The sequence below is a fragment of the Salvelinus alpinus genome, chromosome 14 (assembly GCF_045679555.1).
Source record: "Salvelinus alpinus chromosome 14, SLU_Salpinus.1, whole genome shotgun sequence".
Classification (NCBI taxonomy): Eukaryota; Metazoa; Chordata; class Actinopteri; order Salmoniformes; family Salmonidae; genus Salvelinus; species Salvelinus alpinus.
The window spans coordinates 239,657-255,264 of NC_092099.1; the positions used below are offsets into that span (position 1 = coordinate 239,657).

Sequence of the window (15,608 nt, forward strand, 5' to 3'; positions counted from 1 at the left end):
AGCTCATGTGGTATGCTAATATAACGATATATTGTGTTTTCGCTGTTTAACACTTCGAAAATCTGAAATATTGTCTGGATTCACAAGATCTGTGTCTTTCAATTGCTGTACGCTGTGTATTTTTCAGAAATGTTTTAAGATGAGTAATTAGGTAATACACGTTGCTCTCTGTAGTTATTCTAGTCGCTTTGGGTGAGTTTTGTGATAGTGACTGCAATGGTAAACTGTGATTTATACCTGAAAAATGCAGTTTTCTAAAAAAACATATGCTATACCATAAATATGTTATCAGACTGTCATCTTATGAAGTTGTTTCTTGGTTAGTGGCTATATATATCTTTATTTAGTCGAATTAGTGATAGCTACTGATGGAGTAAAAAAATGGTGGACAAAAAAAAGTTGTGTCTTTTGCTATGGTGGTTAGCTAATAGAAATACATATTTTGTCTTCCCTGTAAAACATTTTAAAAATCAGAAATGATGGCGCATTTGTGCACATTTGTGGCCTGCTGGAGGTCATTTTGCAGGGCTCTGGTAGTGCTCCTCCTTGCACAAAGGCGGAGGTAGCGGTCCTGCTGCTGGGTTGTTGCCCTCCTACGGCCTCCTCCACGTCTCCTGATGTACTGGCCTGTCTCCTGGTAGCGCCTCCATGCTCTGGACACTACGCTGACAGACACAGCAAACCTTCTTGCCACAGTTCGCATTGATGTGCCATCCTGGATGAGCTGCACTACCTGAGCCACTTGTGTGGGTTGTAGACTCCGTCTCATGCTACCACTAGAGTGAGAGCACCGCCAGCATTCAAAAGTGACCAAAACATCAGCCAGGAAGCATAGGAACTGAGAAGTGGTCTGTGGTCACCACCTGCAGAATCACTCCTTTTTTGGGGGTGTCTTGCTAATTGCCTATAATTTCCACCTTTTGTCTATTCCATTTGCACAACAGCATGTGACATTTATTGTCAATCAGTGTTGCTTCCTAAGTGGACAGTTTGATTTCACAGAAGTGTGATTGACTTGGAGTTACGTTGTGTTGTATAAGTGTTCCCTTTATTTTTTTGAGCAGTGTATATCTTTATTTAGTCGAAATTGTGATAGCTGCCCATGCAGGAAAAAAATGGTGGAGAAAAAAAAGTTGTCTTTTGCTATCGTGGTTAGCTAATAGATTTACATATTGTGTCTTCCCTGTAAAACATTTTAAAAATCAGAAATGATGGCTGGATTCACAAGATCTGTATCTTTCATCTGGTGTCTTGGACTTGTGATTTAATGATATTTAGATGCTAGTATTTACTTGCGACGCTATGCTAGGCTATGCTAGTCAGCTTTTTTACTGTGGGGGGTGCTCCCGGATCCGGGATGAGTACCAAGTAAAAGTTAAATGACTTAAATGTAATGTAAATGTTAAAAGGCACAGTCAACTTAGTGTATGTAAACTTCTGACCCACTAGAATTGTGATACAGTGAATTATAAGTGAAATAATCTCTGTAAACAATTGTTGTAAAAATTACTTGTGTCATGCACAAAGTAATGTCCTAACTGACTTGCCAGAACTATAGTTTGTTAACAAGAAATTTGTGGAGTGGTTGAAAAACGAGTTTGAATGACTCCAACCTAAGTGTATGTAAACTTCCGACTTCGACTGTAGTATGTATCAGCTGGAAGTAGAAGCCTAGGTGTTATTGTTTATTAGTTTCCTCCAATTAGGGGAGGGGTGGAATGATTTTTGGGAAATAAAGGAAAATATATTTTAAAAAGAGAACTACACTACCATTCAAAAGTTTGGGGTCACTTAGAAATTCTTGTTTTTGAAAAAAAAGCAATTTTTTTATCCATTAAAGTATCAAATTGATCAGAAATAGTGTAGACATTGTTAATGTTGTAAATTACTATTGTAGCTAGAAATGGCAGATTTTTTATGGAATATCTACATAGGCATACGGAGGCCCATTATCAGCAACCATCACTCCTGTGTTAGCTAATCCAAGTTTATCATTTTAAAAGGCTAAGTGATCATTAGAAAACCCTTTTTACAATTATGTTAGCACAGCTGAAAACTGTTGTGCTAATTAAAGAAGCAATAAAACTGGCCTTCTTCAGACTAGTTGAGTATCTGGAGCATCAGCATTTGTGAATTCAATTACAGGCTCAAAATGGCCAGAAACAAAGTCCTTTCTTCTGAAACTAGTCAGTCTATTCTTGTTCAGAGAAATGAAGGCTATTCCATGCGAGAAATTGCCAAGAAACTGAAGAGCTCGTACAACGCTGTGTGCTACTCCCTTCACAGAACAGTGCAAACGGGCTCTAACCAGAATAGAAAGAGTGGGAGGCCCCGGTGAACAACTGAGCAAGAGGACAAGTACATTAGTGTCTAGTTTGAGAAATAGACGCCTCACAAGTCCTCAACTGGCAGCTTCATTAAATAGTACCCGCAAAACACCAGTCTCAACGTCAACAGCAAAGAGGCAACTCCGGGATGCTGGTCTTCTCGGCAGAGTTCCTCTGTCCAGTGTCTGTTCTTTTGCCCATCTTAATATTTTCTTCTTATTGGCCAGTCTGAGATGTGTTTTTTTCTTTGCAACTCTGCCTAGAAGGCGAGCATCCCGGAGTTGCCTCTTCACTGTTGACGTTGAGGCTGGTGTTTTGTGGGTACTATTTAATGAAGCTGCCAGTTGAGGACTTGAGCCGTAACTGCACAAATTGTCTTTAAGCAATTTTGGTCTTTAATGCCGGGTCGACAGAAGAGTTCCTTACTTTCCCCCCCCCTGTTTTTAGAGGGAGAGAAACCAAAAGCCCACCGTGCCTATTTTTCAAAAATCGTCAGTCCACAAAGTGAAATTCCCCCAGTGTATTTTCCCAAGTCCTCTCAACTCCAGGACCACAGACAGTTTGTTGTTGCCTGATCCAAGACTCTAGTGTCAGAGAGAGATTCTCAGACTGAATACGCCTCCATTAATTGCCACAGTTTAGACTACCGATAGATCAGCCTTCTAACTCCCCCTTGCGATAGTGTGGTGCAATGACAGAATGCCACCATCTACCACTGACGTTCACGGCATAAGCTCCTAACTTTTAAAGAAAGAACCACTGTAGTTCTACAGAATTATACCTAGAAGAGGCTTATATGGAGGAACTTTGAATTTCCTTTAAGCTAGCAAGCTAACTCACAAGCTTGTGTGTGCTGAGCAGCACCAAATTTAAAAACGTCTTATTTTTTGTAGTTAATAAATCCAATGTGAAACGTGATAACTATGCCTATAGTATCCTTAACTAGCATTGAAAAAGTTTATCTATTCTTCTCTAGCTAATTAAAAATATCTCCTTATCTTCTGAATCATGCTTGTACGTCAGTACTGTAGCCGTGCTCCAAAGGGGGGAGGGACAGTTAGCCTAAACACACAAAGATGTTCAGCTTGCAGGCAGACACTGGAATATGTTTGAGTGACAAAGTGAGGGCTTTGAATACGCTCTTTGTGTTTAAGTGTGGGACGATTAAAAATGTCCCATTAGCGCTACATGAAATGGTCACTTTTGTAGACACACTTCAAATATTGCCACCCCTCCCACATCAGCTTAAGCGAGAGGGTATTAGACAGGTAAATAGCCGAACCTGGCGTAGGCTATTTACATGGCGAACTTGCAAACTAAAGTGCGTTTGGCACTTGCCTAAGGAGGCCTTAGCTCAAGCCGAAAATAGAGCCTACTATGTAAATGGCACATACGAAATGTACAGGCATACTAATTTGACATACGAAATGTACAATGCATATTAATTTGACATATTAGATAGTATGATGAGTTTTGGGATGCAGCCTGAGTCCATACATTAGATTTGTTGTAATTTGTACGTCAGCTGATTAATTTGTGAATAAACAATTATTTTAATGACATTTGTGCCCACCTTAGTATTTCAATTAGTGTAGGTTTAGTGCCAAGTAACTGACCCTTATCGCACATGACAATTACTTCAACAACTTTGTTCACATCCTGATTGTCAACTTCATACTCTTGCAACATGTCTATTGTTTTGAAATGTATCCTCTTGCCACAGAGGCAGTTGCTACCGTTGAGTAATATCTTTTTTGCACATCAGGCAAAACTCCCTATAATCCTGAGGCAACTGTAAATCAGACAGTTCACCACTGGCGGGTCCTTCACACTCACATAACTCATACCCAAACCCCCCCCTCTAATTACCCCTATCAGGAACAGCCGGGTGGAAATATGGGGAAGGAGGGAAAAGAGACGAGAACTGGTCTTCACTCCAATTGTGATTCTCCTTCGAGCCGTGCCCAGAAAGAAAGAAAGACTGTCCTAATTGGCAGTGTGAGAAAAAAAAGGAGAACTTACAGGACATTTTCTGAGCACACAAGTAGAAGTTTACGGGGGGTAAACGAGAGGTAGTCTCTCTCCAAGGGCATCCCTACTGGTGTCTCTCGCTGCACCATGGGAGAGACTCCAGTCCTTCACCAATGAGGAGTCATCCGTGCCCTCTTTTCTTTTTCAGTGCCCTCTTAATGATCTTCACCATTTTTATAGTGGTCTTCAGCCCCACAGCACAAATGTTGCATCGGGACTCTGGAGTTTGTGTGTTAATGAAAGATTTACAGTACCTTCAGAAAGTATTTAAACCCCTTGACTTGTTACACATTTTGTTGTGTTACAGCCTGATTTTAAATACCCCATAATGTCAAAGTGAAATTATGTTTTTCAAAATGTTTACAAATTAATAAAAAGCTGAAATGTCTTGAGTCAATAAGCATTCAACCCCTTTGTTACAGCAAGCCTAAATAAGTTCAGGTGTAAAATGTCCTTAACAAGTCACATAATACATTTCATGGGCTCATTCTGTGGGCAATAATTTTTGAATGACTATACCCCATCTCTGTACCCCACGCATATAATTATCTGTAAGGTCCCTCAGAGCAGTGAACACAGATTCAACCACAAAGACCAGGGAGGTTTCCCATGTCTTGCAAAGAAGGGCACCAATTGGTAGACGGGTAAAAATAAAAAAGCAGACATTGAAGAACCCTTTCAAATGAGAGGTTCGACAGGAAGTATTCCCTGTTTGGCAGTTTTGCTAAATGTTGTTGTTCAAGGCCTTTTCCATTTAGATGTATTGTCATGGGTAAGAACACTTTAGTAGTAGTACTTGGCAGCTAAAAGCTAAATTGCAGTGCTGAGAGTGCCATTGCATCAAACGCATGTCAAAACAGAAAAACACTTAGGCCTATCCAGCCCCAAGTAGTATCTATTCACCACACCAATAAAAGGGCAAAAACATAAGATCAACCTTTGTGCAGCCCTTATGTTTTGGCAAAGTTCTGCAGAGCCTTGGGAAATGCTGATGGCAAATAACTGTTATGCCAAAGTCTATTGCACACGCCATATCATGAGACTGTCAAAGCTATTGGCATGTTTCTGAGTATGTGTTCTCACTCGACACAGAAGAGCCTTCAAGCTCACTATGTGCTACCTAAGAAGCAGGGTTGTATTTGCTGGAAAAAAAATACTGTCGTTTGCAGTGCTCATTTTGTTTGCGTGCAACAGAAGCTAAGTGTGTACAGCAGGGTGTGACTGACACATCTATTGTGCAAATAGGCCCTAATACTGCCACCCATGTGTGAGTTGCACCATTCGAAACATAGATTCAAAGACTTACGTCCACAGAACAATCCAATAACATTATGTAGGCTTTTGGACACGAGTACCGCAATTGTCACATTGACATAAAAGTCACAATGGGCACCTTGTTAGTGGATGAAGTAAGATCCTTATGAGGGCTACATAAATGCATTACTGTCACCGAGTGAAATCACAGGGCCTTACCGGAGTTGGCTGGCTCCAGGGCGGCCTGCCCCACGTCCACCTGGTGATAGTGGCGGATGCAGACGCGGCTGTCAATCTGGTAGAGCAGGGCCGGGCACAGGTAGGTGAACTGGCTGGGCGAGATGCGGGAGTCTGGACTCAGGCCATAGTAGTTGAGGAGCTGGGTCAGATTCAGACACTGGAGATTGAGGAAGGAGGGAGGAAGAGATGGTGGATAGGGGAGAAAAGGTTCATCAAACAGTACCATGTCATTACATTACACATCCTTTACTACTCAGTTTATGCAAATCCATTTAATATATATATATTAACATTTGGTGTATTCATCATACATCAAATAAATAAGCCCCACCTCCTCATGCTGGTGAACCACGTCCTCTTGATGCCTGGGCAGGGCTGGCACCGGTAACGTGGGGCTCAAGTGGGGCTCACCTGCCGCCCTCTTCCCCCTAGGCGCAGAACTAAGACTGTGACCATGCACGTGGTCATGTTCCTGACTGTGGTTATGGTGGTCTTGGTTTCGGGTCCACTGGCCTTTGGGTTTCCTTGGCCTCTTGGGCTTGGATTCTGGAGGTAGGGTAAGTGGGGCAGAGGGCTTGGCAATGGAGACCTCTGAAGCCTCGGCCCCTGGTTGCTGCTCCTGGCGGGCCTGTGCCGGGTCTGTGGATGGCTGCTCTTGATGTGCTTGAGGACTGTCTGTGTTGTTTTGTGAGTGATGGGGGTGTGTGTGGGGTTTGAGGTCATGATCATGATAGTGTTCATGATGATGAGGCTGAGTCTTGTTGCTGTGGTCTTCATGGTTGAGCTGTTGGCTCTCTTTGTGTTTGTGCTTTTTGTCTTGTTCGTGGTCATGATTTTGTTTATGATCATGAATGTGGTCACTGTCTTTTACTGGGCCGTGGTCATGTTTGTGGTCGTGATCCTCCAATGGACCATCTACAGTGGGACCGTCACCGGTCGCCAGCTGGTTGCAGGGGGAGTGAGTTGGCCCTGGATCTGTATGTGGGTGGTAGTGTGCGTGGGGCCTCTCCCGTGTATGCTGGTGTCTATGCCCATGGCCATGCCCTGGCTCTTCGTGGGTGGGCGAGTGTGAGTGGAGCCCCTCCTGGACCTCCAGCAGGTCCAGGTGGGCAACGTGATCGTGGCCCAGCTCCTCATGCTCCAAGCCCACCACCTTCACCTCCCCCAGACCCAGGCTGAGCAGCAGGCTCTGGAAGCCACGGAAGTCCAGCTGGCCGCGCTGGCCGTAACGCCGGAACAGTTGGTGGATGTAGAAGCGCTGCTCCAGCTCTAGCACCTCGCCGGGACTCCCCTTGTTCTGCGCATCTATTTCCCCGCCAGACCCTCCTCCGCCCACGTAAGGAGCCTGGGAGATCTGCAGGTCACTGTGGGCGTGTTCGTGACCATCATGTTCGCCAGCGCCGCCATGGTCGCCTTGGTGATGGCCGTGGTGATGGTGCTGGCTGTCGCCGTGGCAGTGGCTGCACTGGTGGAACAGGAAGGTGAGCACACATAGGAAGCAGAACTTGGTGTGAGCGTGGACCCGCATCGTCTCCCCGCTATGACACCCCTAAAATAGGTAAAGAGAACACACACACACACACACCTGTAAGAAACTTTGTTATAAGCCTAGAAATTGATGAAGTAGCTACCCAACTGATCCCATAACCATTCTGATTTAAAATAAAGACTGGACAAATGGGCTTTCATCTAATTGCAGCCTGAGCACAATAAGCTCCCCAAAGAGCTAGCCGGAGAAAGTGTGAGAAATTTTGTTTTTTTCCTTCATGTTTTTCAGCCAGAGGCAGACATAGCATTCCAGTCAAATGATCTTCATAAGATCTCCAGAGAGGCCTGGGGGTGAGGGGGATGCTAGGGAGTTGAATAGGAATAACTAACTGCAAAGACCAGAGTTAGAAAGAGGGTAAGGCAATGGGGATTGTTAGCAAGGGAACCCTTGTTTTGATGCTAGAGACAGACAGTGCTGGGGACAGACCCCAGACGTCATAGACAATAACTGAAGAAGCCAAACTACAGAGAGCATTGAAACCCGTAGACCAGCAACTGTATTGAAGACACAGATTTAAAGTACACAACACTACCAAATTACTTATTTTTAGTACATTTTCAAAACATTGGTAGTGGGCTGTGTCCTATGTCATTTCTACAGAATTCGTACCAGTCAAAAGTTTGGGCACCTACTTATTCAAGGGTTTCTTTATTTTTACTATGTTCTACACTGTAGAATAAGTGAAGACATCAAAACTATGAAATAACACATATGGAATCATGCAAAACCAACAAAAAAAAGTTTGAAGAACTTAAAATATATATTTAGATTTGTTTAAAAGTAGCCACCCTTTACCTTGATGACAGCTTTATACACTCTTGGGATTTTATCATCCTGCTTCACCTTGAATGCTTTTCCAACAGTCTTGAAGGAGTTCCCACATATAATAACCACTTGTTGGCTGCTTTTCCTTCACTCTGCGGTCCAACTCATCCCAAACCATCTCAATTGGGTTGACATCAGGTGATTGTGGAGGCCAGGTCATCTGATGCAGCACTCCATCACTCTCCTTTTTGGTAGAATAGCCCTTACATAGTCTGGAGGTGTGTTGGGTCAATGTCCTGTTGAAAACCAAATTATAGTCCCACTAAGCACAAACCAGATGGGATGGCGTATCGATGCAGAATTCTGTGGTAGCCATGCTAGTTAAGTATGCCCTGAATTCAAAAATAAATCAGTGTCACCAGCAAAGCACCACCAGAACATCACACTTCCTCCTACATGTTTCATGGTGGGAACTACACATGCAGAGATCATCCGTTCACCTACTCTGCATCACAAAGACACGGCGGACGGAACCAAAAATCTAAAATTAGGATTCATCAGCCCAAAGGACAGATTTCTACTGGTCTAATGTCCATTGATCTTGTTTCTTGACGTCCTTTAGTAGTGGTTTCTTTGCAGAAATTCGACCATGAAGGCTTGATTCATGCAGTCTGCACTGAACAGTTGATGTGGAGATGTCTGTTACTTGAACTCTGAAGTATTTATTTGGGCTGCAATTTGAGGCTGGTAACTAATGAACTTATCCTCTGCAGCAGAGGTAACTCTGGGTCTGCCTATCCAATGGCGGTCCTCATGAGAGCCAGTTTCATCATAGCGCTTGTTGGTTTTTGCCCATGCACTTGAAGAAACTTTCAAAGCTCTTGAAATTTTCCGGAATGACTGACCTTCATGTCTTGAAGTAATGGACTGTTGTTTCTCTTTGCTTATTTGAGTCGTTCTTGCCACAATACAGACTTGGTCTCTCTTTTACCAAATAGGGTTATCTTATGTATACCACCACCATCTTGTCACAACACAACTGATTGGCCCCAATGCACTAAGGAAAGAAATTCCACAAATTAACTTAAGGCACACCTGTTAATTGAAATGCATTCCAGGTGACAACCTCATGAAGCTGGTTGAGAGAATGCCAAGAGTGTGCAAAGCTGTCAAGGCAAAGGGTGGCTACTTTGAAGAATCTCAAACATAAAATATATATCTTGACTTTTTTGGTTACTGCATCATTCCACATGTTATTTCATAGTTTTGATGTCTTCATTATTATTCTACAATGAAGAAAATAGTAAGAATAAAGAAAAACCCTGGAATGAATAGGTGTCCAAACCTTTGACTGGTATTATATACACAAAAGTATGTGGACACCACTTTAGATTAATGGATTTGGCCGTTTCAGCCAAACCCATTGCTGACAGCTGTATAAACTCAAGCACACAGCCATGCAATTTCCAAACATTGGAAATAGAATGCCCTTACTGAAGAGCGCAGTGCATTTCAACCTGGCACCTTCATAGGATGCCACCTTTCCAATAGGTCATTCTAGAGCTGCCCCAGTCAACTGTAAGGGCCGTTATTGTGAAGTGGAAACACCTAGGATCAACAACAGATTCGCCGCAAAGTGGTAGGCGACACAAGCTCAGAGAACGGGACCGCCGAGTGCTGAAGTGAGTAGCCTCTGGAGGCAACGTCAGCACAAGAACTGTTCGTTGGGAGCCTAAGATCACCATGGTGTAGTGGTGTAAAGCTTGCCGCCATTGGATTCTGGAGCAGTGGAAACTTGTTCTCTGCAGTGATAAATCACGCTTCACCATCGGACAGTCCGTCGGATGAATCTGGGCTTGTCGGATGCCAGGAGAACGCTACCTGCCCAAATAAATAGTGCCAATGTAAAATTTGGTGGAGGAGGAATAATGGTCTGGGGCTGTATTTCATGGTTTGGGCTAGGCCCCTTAGTTCCTGTGAAGGGAAATCTTAACGCTACAGCATACAATGACATTCTAGACGATTCTTTGCTTCCAACTTTGTGGCAACAGTTTGGGGAAGGCCCTTTCCTGTTTCAACATAACAATGCTCCCATGCACAAAGCAAGGTCCATACAGAAAGGGTTTGTCGAGATCAGTGTGGAAGAACTTGACTGGCCTGCACAAAGCCCTGACCTCAACTCCATCTAACAGCTTTGGGATGAATTGGAACGCCAACAGCGAGCCAGGCCTAATCGCCCAACATCAGTGGCCGACCTCACTAATGCTCGTGGCTAAATGGAACCAAGTCCCCGCAGCAATGTGCCAACATCTAGTGGAAAACCTTCCCAGAAGAGCAGTCTTATATAGCAGCAAAGGGGGACCAACTCCATATTAATGCCCATGATCTTTGAATGAGAAGTTCAACAAAAAAGTAGCTATACAATCTTTAGCAGTCTTGAGTCCTAGAGGGAATGGAACGAATCCAACAATTGTCCAACAAAGCACCACGAAATTAAAATTAAAATCAGTCAATGGTATAATTATTTGAAAGGTGATCTAAGCAAACTATGTACACTGCTCTGCATCCTTGACTCAATATTATTTTATTTATTTAAAGTGGCAATGTGTAACTTTTTGGGAGACCAGAGCAAAGGATCCTAGAAAGGTAAGTAGAAGATCTGTCACACACTGAAAGCAAGTCTAAGAAGCTGTAGATTTGTTCTATGTGCGCCATTTCTAAGCTTCCCGTTGAAGTTGAGTCTCTTTTGGTTTTGTACACCAGCTTCAAACAGCTGAAAACACGATACTTTTGTTTCTGGAAAATATATTTCACAGTGGTTTAGATGGTACAATGATTCTCTAAACTAAACAATGATTCTCTAAACTAAACTAACTAACTACTATATTTTGTCACATGAACTGAAATATTAGAATATTAGCAACCAGGAAATGGCAGAGCGATGTGTAGTGCAACTTCAACCTTTATTTTAAGCCCACATGCAGTCTTTATAATTGTATGTTTAAATCACTGTCTAATAAAATCAGTGTGTGTTTATTTCATGAAAATAACTCCAAATAGGTTTTTGATCATTTATTTCCCTGAGCCTTTTGTCATTGAAATGCTCAGTCTAAATCTGTTTGACACGATCATATACACAGCCATGATTGGCATACAGGATCCTCTAGACCAGGGATGGGCAATTGGCGGCCTTTTACAGGCCAGCGGATCAATTTCCACTCCCTCTGAGAATTAAGACTGCTAAGGAATTTTTGGGGGGGACATTGACACATCCTGACTTTAGGACAATCCCAATATGAATGAAATCGGATGAGAGTTTGAGTTGAGGTTTGTATGCCTTTAAAGCTACAGTCTGGGATATGTTTAATGGAAGCCCCGCCACTTGTTTTGGTATACAGCTAAGGGATGGGGCTGGGGTAGATGTCATGATCTGTCAGTCCTTGCATCCACAAGATAGTTTAAAACATATTTTGTTTACCTTCCTGTCGTTTGTAAACCCTGGAGTAATACAACCTTATATTTTGAGTTATGGTAGAATAAGACAGTTTTGCTAATCTCATGAGGCATCTATAAAATTATATTCTTCAAGAATCAATTACCATTGAACATATTGCCAGATCCCAGATTTCACCTGTAAGGACAGAGACTGACATGAAGGCTAGAGACAGACTTATCAATCCATGCTCTATAGATCTGTAGAGTCAGAGTATATTTAAAGATTGTGCAGAGACAAAAGTAGGTTTAGCTGTAAATTGGAGCCTGGAGTACTCTATACAAAGCAGGATTCTTTTTTTGCATGTGACTAATATAATTTATAATATTGACATTTACTAGCTAACAGTTATTGACTTAATCATTTAGCATTTATAATCTCCAAGAGTACGTCTTAAAAGTATAAACTGACATATGGAATTGTTTAAGGTCATACTGTGGAGAACAACATCCTGTTCATAAGAGTCTCCCCTTTCTATAGAGTGGTTAAATTAGTTAGTTGGCAATACTGCTACAGACGTTTGTGAGAAGACCAATTTTCGGGGTGTTTCCTGGTCCGACAAACAGCCCTGTAGTTCTACCACTTTTGACAGCAGATGCAGAAGGTCGACATAAGCGGATGCGGTGGATTGAGACGCAGGGATTGCAAAAGAAACTGGTATCTGTAGCTTAAACTGACAGATTTTGATTGGGATTTTTAAAATAATGTTACTTAAATTGATGGACCGGTGCATAAAGATTTCTCTCTTCTCATTTTTATATATCAGTAACTGAGATTAAACAGACCATGTTATTTATTTTTGCTATGATCTGTCCCCCCTAGGGTAGAGTACTGCATCATACAATTATTTGTAAACATTCTACACAAAGAAAGACTTTCTGGTACCCATGCGTCACTACGTCAGGCTACTTTATATCAATACTAACGTTTAGGCCAACATATGTTTGTGTTAGTATTGATGTCAGATCACCATGCGTATCTCAGTCAATTCTGATAACCTGGTACAGGTCCCAAGTATTCTGCCAATACCAGAGCTAATCAATGACTAACTTCCTTATCCCAGATTTAGGATAAGGAGGTTCAAATACTAGGATCCATTCGTTAAGTGGTACCAAAGGGCTGCTCGATAATATGCATCTAATACATGATACTTACAAATATAAAACATTTATATATGAGTGACTTCATACACATATCAACACAATTATTGCCAAATGCAGACTGTTGCACACTATATAACCATGTAACAATTAAAGTGGGAATGAACTGCTAAACATTATGTACAGTCAAATCAATGTGACACAATCAGTCAAACAATCCAAGGAAAGCAGAGTACGCTACTTACCACAGAGTGCCTTGCTTGCCGAAGCGATGCGTGAAATCAAGTTAAGGCAGAGTGTGTGACAGCGGTGCAGCTTTTCGGTTGCAAACGGCAATGTGCTTACAAGGCTACTTCGCGGCTGCTTCCGACAAGACACTGTTTATAAACATGAGTCTGGGCTGACCTATGAACCCACGTGGAGATAGGGCAAGACTAACCTATTTTAAGAACACACCTCTAACAAACACAGCAGGGTGTGTGTCTACTGAATACATTCGTTGTTGAGTGCTTTCACAAGATTTGCAATATTTGTGAACTACAATAATTTGCGTTTTATCACCAAAGTCCCATATACTACCCACCACTGCGACCTGTATGCTCTCGTTGGCTGGCCCTCGCTTCATATTCGTTGCCAAATCCACTGGCTCCAGGTAATCTATAAGTCTTTGCTAGGTATAGCTCTGCTCTCAGCTCACTGGTCACCAAAGCAGCACCCACCCATAGCACGCGCTCCAGCAGGTATATTTCACGGGTCCCTCCAAAGGCAATTCCTCTTTTGGCCACCTTTCCTTCCAGTTCTCTGCTGCCAATGACTGGAACGAAGTGCAAAAGTCATTGAAGCTGGAGACTCATATCTCCCTCACTAACTTTAAGCATCCGCTGCCAGAGCAGCTTACAGATCATTGCACCTGTACATAGCCCATCTGTAAATAGCCTACCCAACTACCTCATCTCCATATTATTATTATTTTTTGCTCCTTTGCACCCCAGTATCTCTACTTGCACATTCATCTTCTGCACATCTATCACTCCAGTGTTCAATTGCTAAATTGTAATTATTTCGCCGCTATGGCCTATTTATTGCCTTACCTCCCTAATCGTACTTCATTTGCACACACTGTACATAGACTTTTCTATTGTGTTATTGACTGTACATTTGTTTATTCCATGTGTAACTCTGTTGACTTGGCCAGGTCGTAGTTGTAAATGAGAACTTGTTCTCAACTGTCCTACCTGGTTAAATAAATACAATTTTGGAAAAAACGTATGACCTATATAAAATAAGTAATATCAGCACCTCTAATGCTCCTTAAAGGTTTATTGAGACATACATAAGACAAATCTTTCGATACCACTGGGCCCTCGAAGGAAGATTGCGCAAACAGTTTACTCTAATTGACACTCAAAATATGAAATGACTTAATATTTTAAAATCTGTCAAACTGTTGTTTCATAAAATGTGAGATGTTTTGGCCATGCAGCTTTTAATTTCAGTTTGTTCATTATATCCTTGCTTTTCGGGGGACCCCTGAAGTCAAGCAACTAAAAAGTACCTATAGTTATTCTAAATTAAACATTCTAAAAATGTTCGATGACACAAAAACATTCTTGTTTATGAGATAAACAAGAACATCTTAAACAAAAATATTTTGGGAAGGGGTATACTAGCCAACTTGCCTAAATATTCTGAAAACGTATTATTTTTATTGAAAGCTTGAAATGGGCAGGACCTAAATGACCCAACAACCAAAACACAGAAGTATTGCCTTCTTAACAAGAAAATCAATAGTTATTTCTTGTTTATCAAAGTTTGCCAGCTAACTCATTGATCCTGCTTTGTAGTATACCCCGCTGTGTGTGTGTGTGGCCTAAACACATAGGTAAAGCTTTTGGTTACAGTAGCCAAAGAATACTGTATTTGAACTTATAGCTGGGGAGAGCGGGTCATTAACTCACCATATCCAAGGGCGCCTTCTTCAATTCAACTGTGAATGAAAAGACCAATTCTCTGTTTAGTATAAAGCTCATACACCTTTGACACACACAACTCCAGAGATCCCTCAGGCTTAGTGTATTTTCAGGATTTAGTCAGGCTTGCGTGTTATGCACCACAACCAGTGTTTTTTTTTCAGACGGCCAATGAAAAAAGGTCAGCGAGTGATGTAACCGAACGCACTACAACCCAGCTCGTGAATTCACATGATGTTATTCTTTTAAGTTATACAATTTCAACCATAATTTACACAACAATTAGGTATTTTTGACTCGGCTACACCTAGTCTGTTGTGACAGACAGCGGATTAGCATCATTCAATGATTATTTTAGACAAAAAAAAAAAAGGGATTTCACAGAAGTAGCTGTTGGATTTTAACAGCAAAGGATTGTAAACACAGGTGGACTTTACGTAAGGAAAAGGGCTGAGGACTGGCTTTGGTAGATGCTTTCACAGGGGGGGGAGAACTGTCCGCTTCCATTCAGTACAGGTTTGAACACCTCAGCCCCCAAAGTCAAATTGAATAACACTAAACATAACCCATCTTTGATAGCAAGCACATTTCCTAGTTAACCAAATTAAACAAAATATATTTGGAAAGGTTAAACTTACTGTAGTAATACTGATCCACCTTGGCCCCCAATCCTGATGTGATAGGGCCTTTTCCAGTTCTTCAGAAACACCAACTGTTGAGCTGAGGAGAGAAGCGTGACCAATAGCCCATATTCTCAAAAACGTGAACAATGACAACTGAAATGCAGAGAATGGGAGAAACTCCCCAAATACAGGCGTGCCAAGCTTGTAGTATCATACCCAAGAAAAGTGGAGGTGCTTCAAAGTACTGAGTAAAGGG

The 15,608-nt window shown here is 42.0% G+C and overlaps 1 protein-coding gene across 2 annotated transcripts in view; it reads right to left on the minus strand.

Moving 5' to 3' along the window:
* The window catches only part of slc39a10 (solute carrier family 39 member 10), a 72,242-nt gene that overhangs the window by 34,733 nt on the left and 21,901 nt on the right, over positions 1-15,608 (minus strand). Inside the window, exons 2-5 of one of the 2 annotated variants that reach the window (XM_071340127.1) lie at positions 15,368-15,449; positions 14,718-14,746; positions 6,184-7,401; positions 5,832-6,009 (exon numbers count right to left, since the gene is read on the minus strand). In XM_071340127.1, coding sequence (XP_071196228.1) covers positions 5,832-6,009; positions 6,184-7,401; positions 14,718-14,720 — 1,399 coding nt within the window. In that variant the 5' untranslated portion in view covers positions 14,721-14,746; positions 15,368-15,449. Of the gene's footprint in view, positions 1-5,831; positions 6,010-6,183; positions 7,402-13,004; positions 13,092-14,717; positions 14,747-15,367; positions 15,450-15,608 lie in introns of those variants that run through there. The other variant, XM_071340128.1, reaches the window with a different exon arrangement.